An 18,951-nucleotide genomic window follows, 5' to 3' on the forward strand; every position below is an offset into this window, starting at 1 on the left:
AGTCCTCCTGGCGGAACAACGTGACAACCCAACGCAGAAGGGCCCGAACCCTGCCAAGTCTACCAAATCTCGGACCCCCTCCGGGAGCTCAGCGTACCAGTCCCGCGCGGCGGTGGAACCATACCCCCGTACGCTGCGGGAACCAACCTGCATTCAGAATGAATACATGTGTCAATAATGAGATGAACTGGGCTGTGTGCCAATGAGATGAACTGGGCTGCGTGCCAATGGAATGAAATGGGCTGTGTGCCGATGAAGTGAAATAAGCTACATACAAATTCAAATCTGGGCTGCGTGTTCAGAAAATTTAAAGTTTGGGCTGCGTGTTCAACTTTCTTTCAGTGTGGGCTGCGTGTTCACTATTCTAATCTGGGCTGCGTGTTCAGAAAATTTAAAGTTTGGGCTGCGTGTTCAACTTTCTATCAGTGTGGGCTGCGTGTTCACTATTTAATTTGGGCTGCGTGTTCAGAAAATTTGAAGTTTGGGCTGCGTGTTCAACTTTCTATCAGTGTGGGCTGCGTGTTCACTAATTCAACTGGGCTGCGTGTTTAGAAAATTTGAAGTTTGGGCTGCGTGTTCAACTTTCTATCAGTGTGGGCTGCGTGTTCACTATCTAATCTGGGCTGCGTGTTCAGAAAATTTAAAGTTTGGGCTGCGTGTTCAAATTTCAACTAGCGTGGGCTGCGTGTTCACTATTCAAATCTGGGCTGCGTGTTCAGAAAATTTAAAGTTTGGGCTGCGTGTTCAACTTTCTTTCAGTGTGGGCTGCGTGTTCACTATTCTAATCTGGGCTGCGTGTTCAGAAAATTTAAAGTTTGGGCTGCGTGTTCAACTTTCTTTCAGTGTGGGCTGCGTGTTCACTATTCTAATCTGGGCTGCGTGTTCAGAAGATTTAAAGTTTGGGCTGCGTGTTCAACTTTCAATCAGTGTGGGCTGCGTGTTCACTGTTCTAATCTGGGCTGCGTGTTCAGAAAATTTAAAATGTGGGCTGTGTGTTCACTTTCGAATTCGGGCTGTGTGTTCGACAAATCAGTGTTTGAGCCGTGTGTTCGCCTCTTAACTAATGTGTACTGTGCGTTTGCAATTAATTAATGAGCCAAGTGTTCAGAAATTCGGGTGCTTAAACTACGTGTTCAGGATGCAAGCAAAGTACTATGTCATAAGCTAAACTGCGTGTTCAAGCATGGCAAAGGTGCGAAATGTACGAAAAATGCAAAAAACGAAGTAAATACCTCTCGGGCCTCATGAGAGAGGTGATGCTCTGGCTCTCGGAGAAGCAGATCCCCAGGTGCTCGCTCGTCAAAGCTAGTGAAGTGACGGAAGACGGCACGCGGAAGGACATGTGCTGGCGGATTGTACCTCCCTGGAATAAAAGGCCGGACCCTCGGGGGTAGAGTCATGGGATCAAAATCGTCTCCAGCACCTGGAAAACCTCCGCCGTGGGGAGAATTACCCGCCATTTTCAAAGAATCTGCAAAAGGAGCAAAAATGAGCGAAAATGAGCCAAAATTGGAAAAAGTCAACAAAAGTCAACTCTCGGGAAATGAAAAAGTCAACAAAAGTCAACTCCCAAGAAAATCTTCCAAATATTGAGACAAACTTACCTCAAGTGGTGAAAACGAGAAAAGAAGCTCCGAAACCGAAATTTAATCGCTTCAAAGTGCTTGAAACTGAATGTTTTTGCGGAAACAACTTGCGTGGGGCGTTGGAAAACGCGTGTGGAACTCAGATCTGGAGAAGAAAGTGTTGTAGGAGGCAAGAGAGGAAGAAGTCTCGGCTGCATTATATAGGCTCCAAGTCATGGCATGAAAGAGCATGAAAAAAGAGGTGAAAAGACCAAACTGCCCTCGGATTTGGGCATATGGCCGGTCGGCCACCTTTTCTAGCCGGCCAGCCATTTCCTTTTTGGAAAACCAGCCGGCCAGCCAATTACTTTTTGCAAAAGTGGCCGGTGGCCTCCCCTTGGGAAGATAAACGGCCGGCCATGTCCCTCACAGGCTCACCTAGCTCCCTGCAAATTTTGAGGAAGATTGGAGTTCCCGGGACCCGAAAAAGTTCAAGAAAAGTACACTTCCGGTCGCGAAATTACTCCGTCGGAACTTCGGCTTCGAGATCTGACATGTGTCTCATCATCATTCATCAAAATCAAAGTGTATCCTTTTTGAATGAGTTGTGGCCTTTCCGGGAAGCGGATCGGAGGCCGTGATTGAGTCGCCTTCGCCGAAACGCACATTTCCGTACTCGTTATTTCATGACAAACGGGCACCCTGATTCATGCTCGTTTTGCACTATCATGCACATAACTTGCATTCTCATGAGCATACTCTCATTTTTATGCACATTTCTTGATATTGGCATACTTCTGTGCTTGAGCATGCGTTGCCACGCATGTTCCACTCTTGCATTGCGATGCATTTACTCACCGGCACTGCGTGTGTCAAACTTCCAGAATAACATTGGATATATGTTGGTAGCATATTGTACTTGTTGCAATTTCTCTCTTTTGCAGGCACGATATTGTATGTACGATTCAATTGAGGCTGGTGCGACCAGACGAATCGCGCAGGTATCGTATCTTCTCCGTGTGAGACGTGGCGGGGATTGAATAATCCTCCGTATTCTTAACTGCATGAAATGTAGTTGTTGCTTTGCATTCTTGCTTAAAACTGTTGCATCTATTTGCGAATACTTGCCTCATTACAGCTTGCTGCATTTGCATGATCATTGAGTTATGTTCGGCTTCTTGCATAACATTTGCATTTTGCCCCTGCCTGCGGGCATGCCTGCGGGCACATCTCTGTTTATCTTGTATGTTTGTCTAAGTCTTCGGCCGTGTCAAAAATGGGTCGTCTCTGGGCTTTGACATTCACTCCCGTCACTTGTGACTTCCGAGTTCTGTCAAAGAAGGGCAACTGTAGACACCCCATTTTTGACCGACCTTAAGACTCAGACGTCACCGATTGAGCGCTTGGTGATGTTGCATAATGTGCTCGTTCAGAAGCTTCAGAGTTGCGGCTGTGAGCCCTGCTTCCGGACTTCCGAACCCTCTTTTGTGCTTTACCTCGGTTTGCGAACCAGGCTCGGTTTTCTTTGTTTCTTTTCCTGAGGGAAGGGAGAGGTCCCGTAGACCATCTCTCAATGTCCGTAGGCTACATTTCGTGGTCGTAGGCCATTTTGCCCATTTCGGAGTCCGGTTTCCGGTTTTTCGGGATCATTGGCCGTGTGCCTCGGTTCGGGACCGCCTAACCATCTCCGTTTGTTCTGATTTTTGGCATACTTCCTATTTTCTCCCTTTTGAGGGACACTGGGGTCCGAGAAACCCACTTCGAGGTCGAATACCATTTTCGGTGTTTAACGGGCAGTTTCCGGGGCCCCAAACTGCGTGTTTTGGCCCCCGAACATTCGTTTTGCAACGGTTTTCGTTCATTTTTGGCAGGTACCTCTGTTTTATCACCGGGGAGGTCACTGAAGGGTGGGAGGCCAGTAATTGTTGCAGCAACCAGTTATACATCGTCTGACGCCCTCCGACGCCCGTTTTTCACACTTCCGGGCTAATGTTGAATACCTTGGGGCCATCTTCTTGAACTTTGAACCACATATTTGTGATGTACACACTTGGGAGGACCCTAAAAAATGGTGGCCGGCCAGTAATTCCACCTGACCCTTTTGAACCCCTCCTTCCGGGCTAATGTTGAACACCTTGGACCCACTTTCTTGAACTCCAAACCACATATTTGTGATGTACACACTTGGGAGGACCCTAAAAAATGGTGGCCGGCCAGTAATTCCATCTGACCCTTTTGAACCCCTCTTTCCGAGCTAATGTTGAACACCCTTGAGCCACTTTCTTGGACTTTTAACCACAGGGTTGTGTTGTACACACATAGGAGGACACCATCAATTGGTGGCCGACCACTAAATCAGCTTGACCCTTTTGACCCCTAGCCGGCCGGCTAGGGGGTGTGGCCGGCCGGCCACCTGCAACAAAAATACCTGGCCGGCCGAGATCCTTGCACTGTTCACTTTACAGCTGTAGGGCTTTATCCCCCAGAAAATATCTTTATCCGGGGGATATTTTGTGGGGGAAAGTTTGTCTCCTTTTCCCCCACCTTTACACCCCCTTTTTGGTCCATATAACCAGCATTCCATATCATATGTTGGGGTTAGAAAAAATTGTCTTCAAGCTTCCATACACAAATCCCTCTCTATTCCTCTCATTTCCTTGAAAACTTCCAAGTCCCTAATCACCATTTCTTCTACACCGCCAAGCTCTACCATCACCACTTCATTTCCAGCAACAAGGAGGGCTTCTCAAAGGCTAAAGGAGCTACAAATTGGTCCAAGAAGCAACAAAAGCTTTAGTCTTCAAGGGTGAGTGACATTTCTCCTCTTTGACCCTTTTTCTTGATCCATTTGTAAGCCCTATATGCTTTTTGTTTCAAGCTCCGGCCCTAACTGAAAAGGGCCCTATTTTGAGCTCATTTTCACTTTTCATTAAGGGCTCAACCCTGTTTGAGCCCTCCATGATGCACTTGCTTCATTGATCCTCTTATATGTCATAATCTTGCATGCTATTTTTGGCCCATGATTAATCTGTTTTTGAGCATGATGTAATCTGTGAATGTGCTTATTTTGGGCCCTTCTTAAACATTGTTGAAGGGCCCCTCACCATTTGATGCCTCCATGTGCCACTTGTAGTTATATCCCTTATTTGGCCCCCATTTTTGCATGCTATGGCAGCCTACCATGCTTTTGTTTTTGGCCATTTTACAGTTCTGGAAATAGTCTTATTTTGGTCCATTATTCATGTTTCATTTATGTCCTTTCATGGTTTGGGACCTCCATGTATCACTTGTAGTTATATCCCTTATTTGGCCCCATTTTTGCATAAATTGGCAGCCCCCTTTGCTTTTGTTTTTGGCCATTTTACAGTTCTGGAAATAGTCTTATTTTGGCCTATACTTCATGTTTCATTAACATTTTTTTTCTGTTTGGTGATTATTTTGTATACTTCATGTTATAGCACCTTTTAAGCCTCAATCTTGTGCCTTTTTTTTAGCATGTTTGTATATTGATTTGAGGTTTGCCATATACTGTAAACATTCATATTTTTGGTCCCTCTTAAATGTTGTAGAAGGAAGTTTTTCAGTTTGGATTTTTCTTATATCACTTGCTTCATTACCCCTCTCTTGGCCCCTATTCTTGCATACCATTTTTGCCCTACCTATGCTTGCTGTTTGGCCATGTTTATAACTGTGAAAGTGCCTTTTTTTGGGCTTCCTAGCTTCTGTCTTTGCATTACATATCCATATTGTGCATGTTTGGCATAGCTATAGGCCATTTCGGGTGCCTAAATTCGCATTTTGGGACAATTCCATGCATTTGGTGTCATTTCGCCTCATTTCGGGACTGTTCTCCCCCATATTTTCTTGCTGAAATTCTATTAGAATGATTGCTCTCCATTCCTACGTCATTGCATCGCATTTTGTCATCGCCTCGATTTGCGTGCCCGTGCGCACGCATTTCGAGGCACTTCATTTTTCATTCACCGGCATCCTATGTGAGTGTGGCTGAAGCTCACTCATGTTGGTATAAGCCCATACCATGTTTTCATGTCATGGCATTGTGTATGTCATTGCCTCGGTTTGCGTGCCCGTGTGCACGCATTTCGAGGCACTTCATTTTCATCCATCGGCCTCTTATGTGAGTGTGGCTGAGGCTCTCTCATGTTAGTATAAGTCCATGTTGCATTCTATATGCCATTTCCATATCATTTGCATTGCATATGCCATTGCCTCGGTTTGCGTGCCCGTGTGCACGCATTTCGAGGCACTTCATTTTCATCCATCGGCCTCTTATGTGAGTGTGGCTGAGGCTCTCTCATGTTAGTATAAGTCCATGTTGCATTCTATATGCCATTTCCATATCATTTACATTGCGTATGCCATTGCCTCGGTTTGCGTGCCCGTGTGCGCGCATTTCGAGGCACTTCATTTTCATCCACCGGCATCCTATGTGAGTGCGGCTGAGGCTCTCTCATATTGGTATAAGCCCATATCGCATTTCCATATCATTTGCATTGCGTATGTCATCGCCTCGGTTTGCGTGCCCGTGTGCACGCATTTCGAGGCACTTCATTTTCATCCATCGGCATCTTATGTGAGTGTGGCTGAGGCTCTCTCATGTTAGTGTAAGTCCATGTTACATCTTCCATGCCATTTTAGCCATATTGCATTGCGTCTGCCATTGCCTCGGTTTGCGTGCCCGTGTGCACGTATTTCGAGGCATCTCATTTTTACAACATAGTGCATACTAGGTGGTATCTTAGATCGCATTCTGTCATTTTCTCAATTTGTGTGCCCGTGTGCACGTATTTCGAGGCATCTCATTTTCATAGCATTGTGCATGCTAGGCTGTATCTTAGTTGCATTCATGCATATCATGCATATTGCATCGTGTTCGGGATAGGAGTTAGCCCGGGCACGGGAAACGAGGTGCATTTCGTACTCCGAGTGACGGAATGTGTCTCAATTCCCAGTCACCGACACTCCGGATTATCCATGATGGAGTTAGGTTCTTGTTGTGTTTTCATGTGCATTCATTCTATATTGAGTTGTGCAATTCGACTCCTCGGCCATCATGCCTCGGTATGCGTGATTGGTGGCACGAGGATCGAGGCATGCATATATTTGTGAAAATGCACTGCTATGCCCCTTTCCTGCTCTCTGTTGTAGCAAAATCAGGAATCAGCAACTTTCCGGGACTTGGTACGCTTTTCAAGAATAATTGTAAAACAGAGGCTAATCGGGGCATCCCGGTGGATTTCCGCGCAAAGCAGCCTAACATACATCATCCATCAGGAGCGAGGCAGCCCCTGGCTTGCATGCCAGTTTTATTTATTTTCTTAGTTAATTTGTTTAAATAGGAATTTGTATATTATTTGGACTGTAATATTCTTTTATTTGGGACTGTATTATTTATTCGGACCCTCTGCGTGAGGGCACAACTATAATAAGTGTGCGTGCGTGTGTTGTATGTCTTCCAACCCCACGTCTTTCTTCCCTTTTATTTACCAGCTTACGATGGTTAGATTAGGGCATGTTTAAATTAGCATACAGTATGACAGCATGTTTGCATTCATTCATCTGTTTTGCATGCACCGGGCTCGGTGCACCATACTAACTGCATCGTACTTTCAATTCCAAATTGAATACATGTTAGTCATAGCATTTCATATGCCATGTTTAGAATAGCCGAGCCCGCTATAGTTGCATTTTTGCATGTGTTGCATTAGGCATTTTTGTATACTTAGGATCATGCATGATTTCTAATGTAGTTTCTATTTTGGCTTGGAGTACTCGGTAAGTTCTATGCTTTAGCATCCTTGCATGTGTGTGAGTGAATGCCATGAATAGCATGCTTACCATGAGGCTATGTGCTTATATGATATAACTGCCTGAATGCCTGTGGGTGAAGGTTGGGTTATCTGAATTGGCATAAGTCATTAAATGTTTCAAGCCTACCTGCGGGTAGCAAACCATTTTCAAAAGCAAAAATGAAATGTTTTGTTCCAATTCAGGCGATCCAGTCTATACTTGTATGCTGTGCGCATCACATAGTAACCTAGGCTAATAACCGGAATAAGAACATACAATGTTTTCAAAAATAGATATCATGGTTAGTAGAGGCCGGTCTATGACCGGGCGAGCGGGGGTGCTCACGAAGTGACCTTCCCCAATCGTACCCAAGTTCCCGAGCCGAGGCAACTTTGGTGATGACGGACACGTGGCCTTTGGCAACGAGTCAGGGTTTCCTAAATTTTCCAAAATAAAATATTTAGGTGGCGACTCTGTATCTGGCAAAGCAGTCCATGTTTGGCACTTCTTTCAAAAAATCTGTTTTCTCAAAACGATTTTCCAGATTTGGACTCTTTGGTTCAGATTAAGAACCGTGACTACAAAGTCAAGTCCGAGCTGTAGCGAGGTCCCCCCCCCCCGGCGGGCTTGTTACACCCTGGTAGACATAACGAACATGATAGTGGTGCAGCTTGTCATGGTAGAGGACACCATGGTCATGGCTGGGGACATCTTATTTATCACCACCACGGTCATGACTGGGGACATCATATTCATCAACATGTTCACGGTGAACATCATGGATGGTGGCCGTGGTGGTTGTCACCATGGAGGATGTCACAGTCGTGGTGGGAGACATCATGGTCACAGTGGTGGCAGTCCTGGCAAAAGGCAACATTGCAATGACGAACGTGGAGGTCACAGCAAGGGACATTATCATCATGTGGTCATCGTTGAGCATGTCAATGCCCCTGAAATTGCAATAACTAGTGGATAGATAGATTCTTCCTATTGAGAATTTTAGCAGTCCTCTGAATTGAAGAAGCAGCGGTGTGTTCATGTATTACTAGATTTGGAGAGAGAGAGAGAGAGAGAGACATAATTTCCTTTGGTGTACTCTGTGTATTCTGCTAAATATTGAACCAGCTTGAGTTGTTTTTTTAAAGGTGGATTGCAGTAATATATATAATTTGAGCGTAAATTTTCATGGAGTAATGCTTATACACATACAATTTTTCAATCCACACTTGCACAAACCATTATTGGATTAAATCAACAAATATTCATAGTTTAACATACTTAAAATGAGCTACTCAATGCACAAGCTTCCCGCTAAAACAGGGTTTATTAGCAGGACATAAATTTAACATGCATATATTACCTCAAAAGAAATTAGAACCTCAAAAGACAACTCCAAACTCTTACTATACATGGTTGACAATCATAAATTACTCTGATCTCTCCTAGTTGGCAGCAATATCTTTAAGCATTTCCTTCAGCTTGCCAGTCTACATGACCGGCCAAACCATTAAAACAATGAATCCCAGGCTTAAGAAGAAGAGCAATTTTGATGTGATAATACTTGGTGCATGTTAAGAATGATGTCTGATCCTCCGATGAACTCCCCCTTGATAAATATTTGTGGAAATGTAGGCCAGTTGCTGCAAGGATAGACCACGAGACTAATTAAAACAAGTACCATGTTTTACCAACAATTTTGGACCAAATTGGTTGCTAGGTAATGATCAGTACATGGCTTAAACAGCAACTCCATTTGCAAATGTATGTTTCTTGATATTAATTTGTATCACTAAAACATGATAACTTAGTGCACTTCTCACAAATTATCCCAAAAGCATGTGTAACTGATGAACAGGCAACTTCGTGGATATTTGACATAAACCGCATCCCAAAAAATTCAATTAAGATTTGGCCATGTCTATGAAGTTACACATTAAGCTATCTTTTGAAAAAGATCTTTCATATACCTGAATCTTAATAGGCAACATGGACTAAATATTTAAAGTTGAAATCGCAGGAATTTGATCAATTAAAACTTGTCTGACAAAGTGTTCATGGGCTTCTGAACATATGTTGCTGTGGGCATGTATTCTTAGCCACTACTAGATATGGATCGTTTGATTAAGTAATTTCTAAACCCACTTGAAATGAATGCTATTCAAATATCGCCTAAGGAAATTCTTTGAATTGCTGCCACCATAGGTTAAACAAAAATGGATGTACTCTGATTCCAATATCATGCTTCTTGAAACAAGTTTTCTGCTTCGATGTAATTTTAAAAACAAAAAACAAAAACAAAAAACAAAAAACAAAAAACAAAAAACAAAAAACAAAAACAAAAACAAAAGCTGAAAAATACATTGTTTCCAGTAAGAAATTTTAGTAACATTAGCTACTTCTAGTTCTATCGCACGAGGACAATTGACAAAAACCAATCCATGTATTCACTGGTTCAGTGTCTTCGCATATCAAACATCACAAAAAAAAAAAAAAAAAAAAAAGAAAAGACAATTTGAATTAACAAAACATGCAGTCATATCAAACATTTCCCCTGGTGCCAACCCAAACATCCCAATTATAAACAATAATGTTGTGGGTTGTATTTGTTCAGGTGGTCTACAGATGGCCTTCAGGGAAGAACGCAGGTACTGAGATATCAAGGTAATCACCAGTGAGCGAGGAGTTGAGAGATTAAGAAGCTTTAGAAGACAGAGAGGGTAGTGGTGAGGTCTTGCTGTATACAGAGATGGAGAAGATGGTTGATAATGGAGGATGCTTCAACGTCCGCATAGAACCCTTTTATAGAGGGTGGTCGAACCATGGAGACCAACTCACTCTTGGAGAGGTAGCTAACCCTCCTTATTTTGACAAGAATGAGGTGTCCCATCCACTTCTACTACCTAAGATTGTACCTTGGGATTTGTATCATAAGAGAAACAATGGTAGGCATTGTGGTGTGGGGTGGGGTGGGGTGGGGTGGGGTGGGGTGGGGGTGGCATCAGTCTTGCATATGATGCAATTTTCAAAATATCAATCTTGATTAGAGCACCTCTCTCTCTGAGACTAATCAAGGTGCAGACACCATCAGGGTAGGGGGATGGAAAGGCACCAAAATGAATCCCTAACTCTAGCCTCTAACCCACATACCTAGAGTGATCCCCCAGACAAGGATTTCTAGGCCCAACACCCAACCTAGGTCATCATTAGATGATGGTACTAGAGATGTCTTGATCAGTAGGAGACAACTTTATGGAGAAAGAGAAGATGAGACATAGTGGGGTCATGGCCATCAAGGTAGGGGGATGGAAAGGCACCAAAATGAATGCCTAACTCTAGCCTCTAACCCACATACCTAGAGTGATCCCCCAGACAAGGATTCCTAGGCCCAACACCCAACCTAGGTCATCATTAGATGATGGTATTAGAGATGTCTTGATCAGTAGGGGACAATTTTATGGAGAAATAGAAGACGAGACATAGTGGGGTCATGGTCTGGTGAAGGACCTCTCAGCCAAGCCAAATGAGATGCAGAACCATGTTGCCCCTGAGCAGAGTTAGTCGAGCAGGGATGCCTCGGACCCTTGACACAATCGAGTGGTGCTCTGGCTACGCCTTGGGATGCCCTATGTTGGCTCATCTTGCCATGACTAAAAGTTAAGGCATTGACTAGCCAAGCTAACATACTTGGTGGTTTGTATGCCCCCACTTAGGATAGACTCATCACAACCCCAACTAATATAACAAACAGCTACATTGCCATGTGATAGACCTAAAAAAAGACATGCAATGATAAAACATATGTAATGCATATATATGACATACAATATAGAGATGTTTCATTGTAGCCAAATTCATCTCAATTTCAAACATGTTTATGCATCATAACATAAGAGAATAGAGGTCATTTTAGTAATAGGAGCTCACCTCTAAAACCCACTTTCCAATAAATAATAATGGACCATCTTGCACCTCTGATTTTGGAGTTTTAGATAAATCTAGTGAACCTTCTCACCCCCTACATTATGCAAATCCTCAATATAAATCCTGCGTATATATACATATGCGTGATAAAGTAGTTTAAATTCAAATAAGGATAATGTGAGATGAAAATGTAGAGAAGAAATTGCTTGTAGACCTTCATATTTACCAAGGACCAAGTCAGAATTGGATAGATGGAAAACCTCCTGAGTACTCACCCTTCCCTAGTACAAAAGATGAAACATTTGCTTTTTTTAGTCATTCCTAGTAACATAGTCGACTTGTATTTGCTCTGTTTGGTCGTTTAGAAAATACAGTAGAATCAAAACAATTAAATTTTTTTAATTTTTTTTTCTTTGTGAATAGATTAGTTCTCATATCACTGGAAACCAACTTGAAAACTCATATATTTTGGAATGGTAAAACAACCAATGGGTTGAAAACATTTACCTTGAGCAAAGTGCGTCTACTCAAATGAACAGGCTCCATTGTATATGTCTCAGATGATGAAACATGTTCCTAATAAAATTACCCCCCAAAACCCTAGATTAGATACATGCATATTATAAAGATACATATATAAGAAAGAGGATTATGCATTGGAAATACCTCTGAGGGAAGAACTTCAAGGGAAGGAGGTGGGGGAGGAGGGAGGGAGTTTTCAGAAGAATCAAGAAACCCTAACCCTAATTGGGTTTTATCAACCGATAAAGAAGAAGAAGAAGAGAACAAAACAAAGGAGTCGAGTCCTTATACCTGATTGCTTTGCCGCCATGAAATCGAAGTCTTTAGCTATGGAGTTTGGTTGCAGAGCTCCTAAACCTCTTGGAGTTGTTTTGTTGTTGAGCCTGTTAGGCCCATCGTGTTCTTTGTTTAAGTTTTTAAAATTTTAGTTAGAAAGTTAGGTTTCTATTCTAACTAACCACATTTTCAAAGGGTGATTATTCAGTACTCCCGGAGTATGGACACATGGTGCTCCATAATGTTTTGATTGGTGGAGAAACACAAGGGCCCACGATTTATGTTGGAGATGGGGGACAACATGGGGCTAACTTATTGGTGATTGGTTTGGAGTATGGACACGTGGTGCTCCGGGAGTATTGAATAATTTCCCCATTTTCAAATATATTTTCCAACAAAATCTGTTTATTTATTTATTTATTCTAAGATAGAATTAAAAAGAAATAAATAGCGAAAAGTGAAATTAGTAAAAAATAAATTAAAAGTAAAGAAAGTAAAAGAAAAATATATCTTATGGCTATGTTTGGTACCGTACTCTTCATTTTTTTATTAATTAAAATATAAAAAATATAATCCTTTGTTTTATCTAATTTCTTTTTTATTTATATTTTCAACACTACTCTTTATTTTACTTATATATACATAAAAACTGCTTATAGAGTCTCACAAGGCTCTTCCAAATATCGCAAATCTTAAATTATTTTTGTTAAAATAGCTCGTATTATAATAGTGTCTATTAAAATGATTAAAATATGATAATACTGGTTATAATAACTAACAAGTCTAATCTAAATAGTCTATTGGAGATATAGAGATATATCTTATAAAACGAAAAGTCTATAATGTGCACCTTCTAAAAGGACATATGATATACACTTATTGTGTGGTCTATATTGTACCACGTCATAAAATTTCAAACACAATTAATTGTGTAAGCAGTTGGTATAACATATAAGAGTGAATGAAAAATCATAATTGATTGCAAAATCGATTAGATTCAAAGACCAGAATTAATTATACAATCGATTAGTAGCCAGGGTTTTGAACAATCATAATTGATTGTACAATCCATTAGAATAAAATTATATAAAGAAAATTATAACCGGTTGGAAAGGTATTCAATATTTTTAATCAAATTATTTAATGGTTGAGATTAATTTGTAAATATCTAATCGCTTAAAATAAATGTATACATGATGTGCACTATTTAATGAGGTGCACATCGCGGGGCGGGGCGGGGGGATATGATGAAATTTACAAACAATAATAATAATAATAATAATAATAATAATAATAGTTTTTTCTTACAACCTATTATGACATTGATATGGTAATTAAGTTTCTAATTTCTTGCACAAAAAAAAAAATTGTTATAAAAATAGTTATAAATTATTAATAAGTCTTAATAGTTAGATTTAATTCATATTAAGTCCTATTCAAAATTAGTCCTAGTAAAATCATTACTAAAAATAATATTTTATGACGATTTTTTAAATGTCTCTAAAAATTGTTAATTAGTGACTTTTTGTCAGAATTTTTATAAATTGTCGCTAAAACTTACAATTAGTGATATTTTTTTGATGGATTTTTTAAACCATCGCTGAAAATTAAAATTAGTGACTTTTTTTGTGATGATTTTTTTAATTTGTTGCTAAAACTTAGAATTAGTTTTTTGTGACAATTTTCAAATTGTCGCTGAAAATTAATAATTAGTGACGTTTTTTAATAATATTTGATAAAAAAACGTTATTAATTATCATAAAATTTATTAGATAATAAATTCATCTATTAAGATTTACACATAAGTTCCATTTTAGATTTTTCCTTAGAATTGAAATGTGTCTTACCACATTAACAAAATCATGAGAAAATATAAAACAGTGGTACATACGAAAGAATAATTATAAATTAGTGAAAAATTATTTGGTAAAATTACACTTACCTCCTCTTAGGTTTCTAACAAATACGTAGATCTTCCCTGAGGTTTTAAAAATTACACTAATCTTTCTCACTTTAGTTGACAATATTCAAATACTCTCCTTTCATTAACTTTTACTTAGACACCGTTAATTTTTGTAATAAAATGTCCAAAATACCCTCTATTTACTCTTATTTTATTATTTTTTTATATGTCTCTTTTCCTCCATCAACCATTAATTATTCTCCCTCCTAATTTGTAGCTATCCTATCCATTGCTTCCTGCTTGTGGCTCAATTTCTAAAGTGAAATTAATATGTTGCTTTTTTATGTATTTTTATGATAATATCACGCCTTGTTATATCGAAATGTTGCTCAATAATTTGAAATATGATATAATCTAATTTTCTAATAGTGTGATAATAATTTATTATTAGATATTGTTTGTTATAATAATTGTTATACGGTTATGTACTTTTATGATAGTGTTATTTTTTTTAACAAAATGTTACTCAATCATAATAAATTATATCGTATTCTAAATTATTGAGTAATATTTCGATAAAAAAAGCATAACATTATCATAAAAATATATAATTACATCATCAATTTTTTTAAAACACAATAATTTCACTTTAGGTAATGGTTAGTGATGGAAAAGTGACAAGAAAAGAGCAAATGAAAGGTATTTTTGATATTTTATTACAAAAATTAACGATGTCTAGAGAAAAGTTATTAGGACGGAGGTATTTGTGAAAGTCAGTGTAATTTCCAAGAGTTCAGGAGAAGTCTCTGTAATTATAAAAAACCTCAAGAGAGTTAAGTGTAATTTATCCAAATTTATTTTAATTGCAATAATAATGAAAAAGAAGAAATTGAATTACGATTGATGAAATACTTTTCTATTAAATTACTAAACCAACCAATCAACACAAGGCTAGATATGATGTCATGTTGGGTCGAGTCATTTTGTGTTAAGAAGTTAAAAACGTGAATACGAATCGTTTAATAAAAAAAAAATATATTGCATGACATCACACTTAAAAATTCCTCCGAGAAGCAACAATAATAATCCCATTTGAGTTGGGGTTCCAACTTCCAGAAGCTTTGATGTTGGGATTGTAAGAAGCACCTACTAAAGTTAATGAAAATTAAAATTTTACCTACAGTTTTATTGAAGTTTTTCATTTTTCTCCCTTTTATATTTCATATTCTTAAGTTTTTATTCTTGACAATCTCGTTTGACAAAACTCCTTTCAATTGTAATTTTATTCGATCTTTTTTATTTCATTGAGGTTATAAGTTTTAAATGCGAATCCAACTCGAATTGTGCCTATACAGAGGAGTTTGTAATCTTATCTTATCCTATGCAGTCGAAGTTGCTTGTCCGCTCGAGCGGCCATTTGTGTGCTCTAGTGAAGAATCTTTGGTTCCAAAAATTTGAACTATCTGCAAAAGTACTGGAAGTTGTGTTTTTGCACTTGAGCGGAACTTCCTGCGCTCAAACGTCCATTCTTGCGCTCAGCGGAGATCGCGGATCAGTTTTCTATAAATATTTGGTTTCATCCATTTTTAGGGTTACGGTTTCCAGATCATCTTCTTGGATATTAGGGTTTATAGCTGAAGCTTGTTTGCTAGTTTCTTTGATGTTGGTTTGAGTTTAAATCTGGTTTGAAAAGCATGTATCAAAGGATTATTTGTTTCGTTCAATATGAAAGAGAGTGTTATTCTTCGGTGGATTCCGTGGAATTTGGACTTGATGCTTTGTTGGATTCTGGAGTGGCTCACCGTCGTGGATTCGACATCGATATTGTGGATTCAATGTTGGGCAAGACAATTCCGAGGTAAAGACCATGATGGAAGAGGCATATAAGGGTCAGTTCAATTCGGGCGTGGATTCGCTAGGTAATTGAGAGTACACTTATGTAATTCCTTTTATCTTCTTAGTGGATTGTTTTGTGGCTTTTGCCCGTGATTTTTTTTATCACAATTGGAGACACTCCAATTGTGGTTTTTCCACATTAAAATCGTTGTGTTGATTTGTCTTGATTATTTGATTGGATTTGTTATTTACTGCTTAAAATTGATACATAATCACAAATCAATATCTAGGGGATTTCTAGATTTTTCACATATATACCCCTTAACTTTTATAGCCCTTTTCCTTCTATTTTTTTCAATAAGATTTTTACAAGTTGGCTCCTCTAATATTTTTTTTGTTAAAAAGTTCTCATTATATATTCTCTTACCATTTTCACATATTTATAAGGAGTTTTGAAATTGCAAATTTTAAATTTTATCACTTGCTCTTAAATGTTCTCACTTGTTTTTTATTTATTTATTTTTCCCTAACATTAAAACAAAATAAAAAAATTTCATGATTGTGATATTTTAGGGCTTTTAATTACAATTCAACAATAACAAATTTAAAATTAAACTAGACATGGAAACATTAATCGTTATTACAAAAGTGATGGAATCTCATAATTTTAATACAAAACTACCCCTCTCACTAATTTCTCACGTTTCCTTCACCCTCTCTCTTGCTTTTCTCTCTCATTTAATTAAAACAGAATTCGTAATAAATCACATGAGTCCAAACAACAACTCATACTGGATGGATGGACAGAAGGATAGTCCAAACTTGATAACCTCCATGTACTATTTTAAAATGAGATGGTATTTATGTAATTATTTTTCTTAACTATAGTTTTTTTTTTTTTTTTAAATCCAAAAATCAGTCTATATATTAAGATCCAAAGTCCATCAGTTGGAATGCTAGCAAATAATGCTTTCTTACTATACTTTATGCATATACAACTGAGTTGTTTCGTTATAGTTAGCGTAAGAAATGGTTTTGAAAAATATGATTTTTTTTTTTAATTTAGTCTATTTTTTATGTGGGAACCATACGTTAAAGTTGGCGGGTCTAAGTAGTAACGCGTTTTATGCTGTGTTAAACATTGGACTTGATCAGAATTTTCTTCAATAAATACATAAGGTTAGTAATTAATTTACTTTCTGTTTTATTATTTTTCTGTTTCAGATTTTGATTTTGTTTTTGTAACAAAATAAAAATATGTTTTTATTTATTTATTTTATATTTTGGTTTGATTTTTGTAATCAAATAATCTCTCTCATTTTCTTTATTTCTTCTGTTTGTTGTTAAGTACACAAACATAATTTATTCGTAATATAGTGAAGATTGTCTAACAATCTTAAGATAGATCTATTTTTTGGTGTCTTTCATTGTATTTATTTTATGTGTTTTTTACAAAGTTATATTCTGATTGGAAAATACAAATAGTAGTAATATACTGTTTGACAAATAGTAGTAATATACTGTTTTTTTTTTTTTGACAACTAGCAGTAATATACTGGTATCATTAATAATTTCATAATATTATTTTCTGTAGTAGTGTTACAGAAAATTATTGTGTAGTAATTTATTTTCCTGGTTTTAGTAACTACAAAAATAAAATTATTTTGTGTTGTAATTTATTTTCTAGTTTGAGTAACTAGAAAATTAATTCGTGTTTTGGTTTTTCTAATTTTTGTAATTAGATATCATGGCTGTTGAAAGTAGTACTCCAAATCCGATTGTTACAACGACTCCGGTCCCTGTCCAGAACCATGTTCAAGTTCCAATAAATCATGGAGAAAAATCGAAAAACATTAATGGCACCGAGTTTAAGAGATGGCAGCAGAAAATGCTGTTCTATCTTACAACTCTAAATCTGGCCCGATTTCTCCGTGAAGAGGCTCCAATACTTAGAGAGGATGAAAGTGATTGGGAAGTTGTTGCCACTGTAGACGCTTGGAAACATTCTGATTTTCTGTGCAGAAACTACATCCTCAATGGCCTTGACAACATGTTGTATAATGTTTACAGCCCTCTGAAAAGAGCAAAAGAATTGTGGGATTCTTTGGAGAAAAAATACAAGACAGAGGATTCCGGCACAAAGAAATTTGTTGTCGGTAAATTTCTGGATTTCGTTATGGTAGACTCCTAGACGGTATTTTCTCAAGTTCAAAGTTTTCAGTTAATTTTGCATGATATTCATTCTGAAGGTATGTCTCTTAGCGAGTCTTTCCAAGTCACTGCTTTAGTGGAAAAGTTACCACCGGCTTGGAAAGATTTCAAAAATTATTTAAAACATAAACGCAAAGAGATGACCATGGATGAATTGATTGTAAGACTAAGAATTGAGGAAGATCACCATAAGATTGAAAAGAGGAATGGTAAAAATCCCATTGAGTCCAAGGCTAATGTGGTTGAACAAGTGCACAAACCATATAACAAAAATAGGAAGTTTACTAGAGATGGTCCTAAACAAGGCGACAACAATGGCAATAAGAAGTTCAAAGGAAAATGCTATAACTATGGCAAGACCGGACATTGAGCTTCTGATTGCCGCCACTCTAAGAAGAATCGCGGAAGTACAAGCAAGAAGACCACCAATCAAACTAATGTGACAGAATTAGATTACATCTCTGACGAGTGTAGACACCCCATTTTTGACCGTCCTCAAGACTTGGTTGTTCTTGTAGGTATTTCCAGCCACAAGTTCGATTGTTCGTCGAGCACTCGACTTTCGCGGCGGAATGTCACCGGGTTTGAGTTTTCCAAACCCTGTATCCTTTCTGCCCTATTTTTGGACCATATGTTGGTCCTTTCAGCATGCTCCTTTTGGTGCACTGCCGGCCACTACTGATGGCCGGCATAAGACCTTGTCTCAGCAGATTTCACGTCAGATCTTTTGAGCTAGCTAGTTTCCACTCATCTCTCCTCCATACACGTGTATGGAGGGATGAAGCTCTTTTCAAGCTTGTTTAACAAGCTTTGCATTGCCTTTCTTCTATATAAGGAGAGGCTCCTCCTTCATTTCAGAGGTTCAGAAAAAGGGGCTAAGAGTTATAGAGATAGCTTTGTATCTAT

At 38.4% G+C, this 18,951-nt stretch overlaps 1 protein-coding gene and 1 long non-coding RNA gene across 3 annotated transcripts in view; both read right to left on the bottom strand.

Moving 5' to 3' along the window:
* Positions 1 to 18,951, bottom strand: part of LOC145793723 (monothiol glutaredoxin-S15, mitochondrial-like) — a 98,734-nt gene that overhangs the window by 23,776 nt on the left and 56,007 nt on the right. Inside the window, exon 5 of the mRNA XM_082876593.1 lies at positions 2,923 to 2,945. Within this exon, the coding sequence (XP_082732719.1) occupies positions 2,923 to 2,945 (23 nt within the window). The remainder of the gene's footprint in view (positions 1 to 2,922; positions 2,946 to 18,951) is intronic.
* Positions 8,603 to 12,245, bottom strand: LOC114271973 (uncharacterized). 2 transcript variants are annotated; one of them, XR_003632505.2, is made up of 5 exons: positions 12,111 to 12,245; positions 11,805 to 11,873; positions 11,512 to 11,578; positions 11,301 to 11,391; positions 8,603 to 9,016 (listed from the first exon to the last, which is right to left on the bottom strand). It is a non-coding gene; the product is annotated as an uncharacterized LOC114271973 (long non-coding RNA). The 2 variants fall into 2 exon arrangements; XR_003632506.2 differs by having other exon boundaries at positions 11,301 to 11,420.

This window comes from Camellia sinensis, chromosome 6, assembly GCF_055761805.1.
Source record: "Camellia sinensis isolate YWXY chromosome 6, ASM5576180v1, whole genome shotgun sequence".
NCBI classification, from domain to species: Eukaryota; Viridiplantae; Streptophyta; class Magnoliopsida; order Ericales; family Theaceae; genus Camellia; species Camellia sinensis.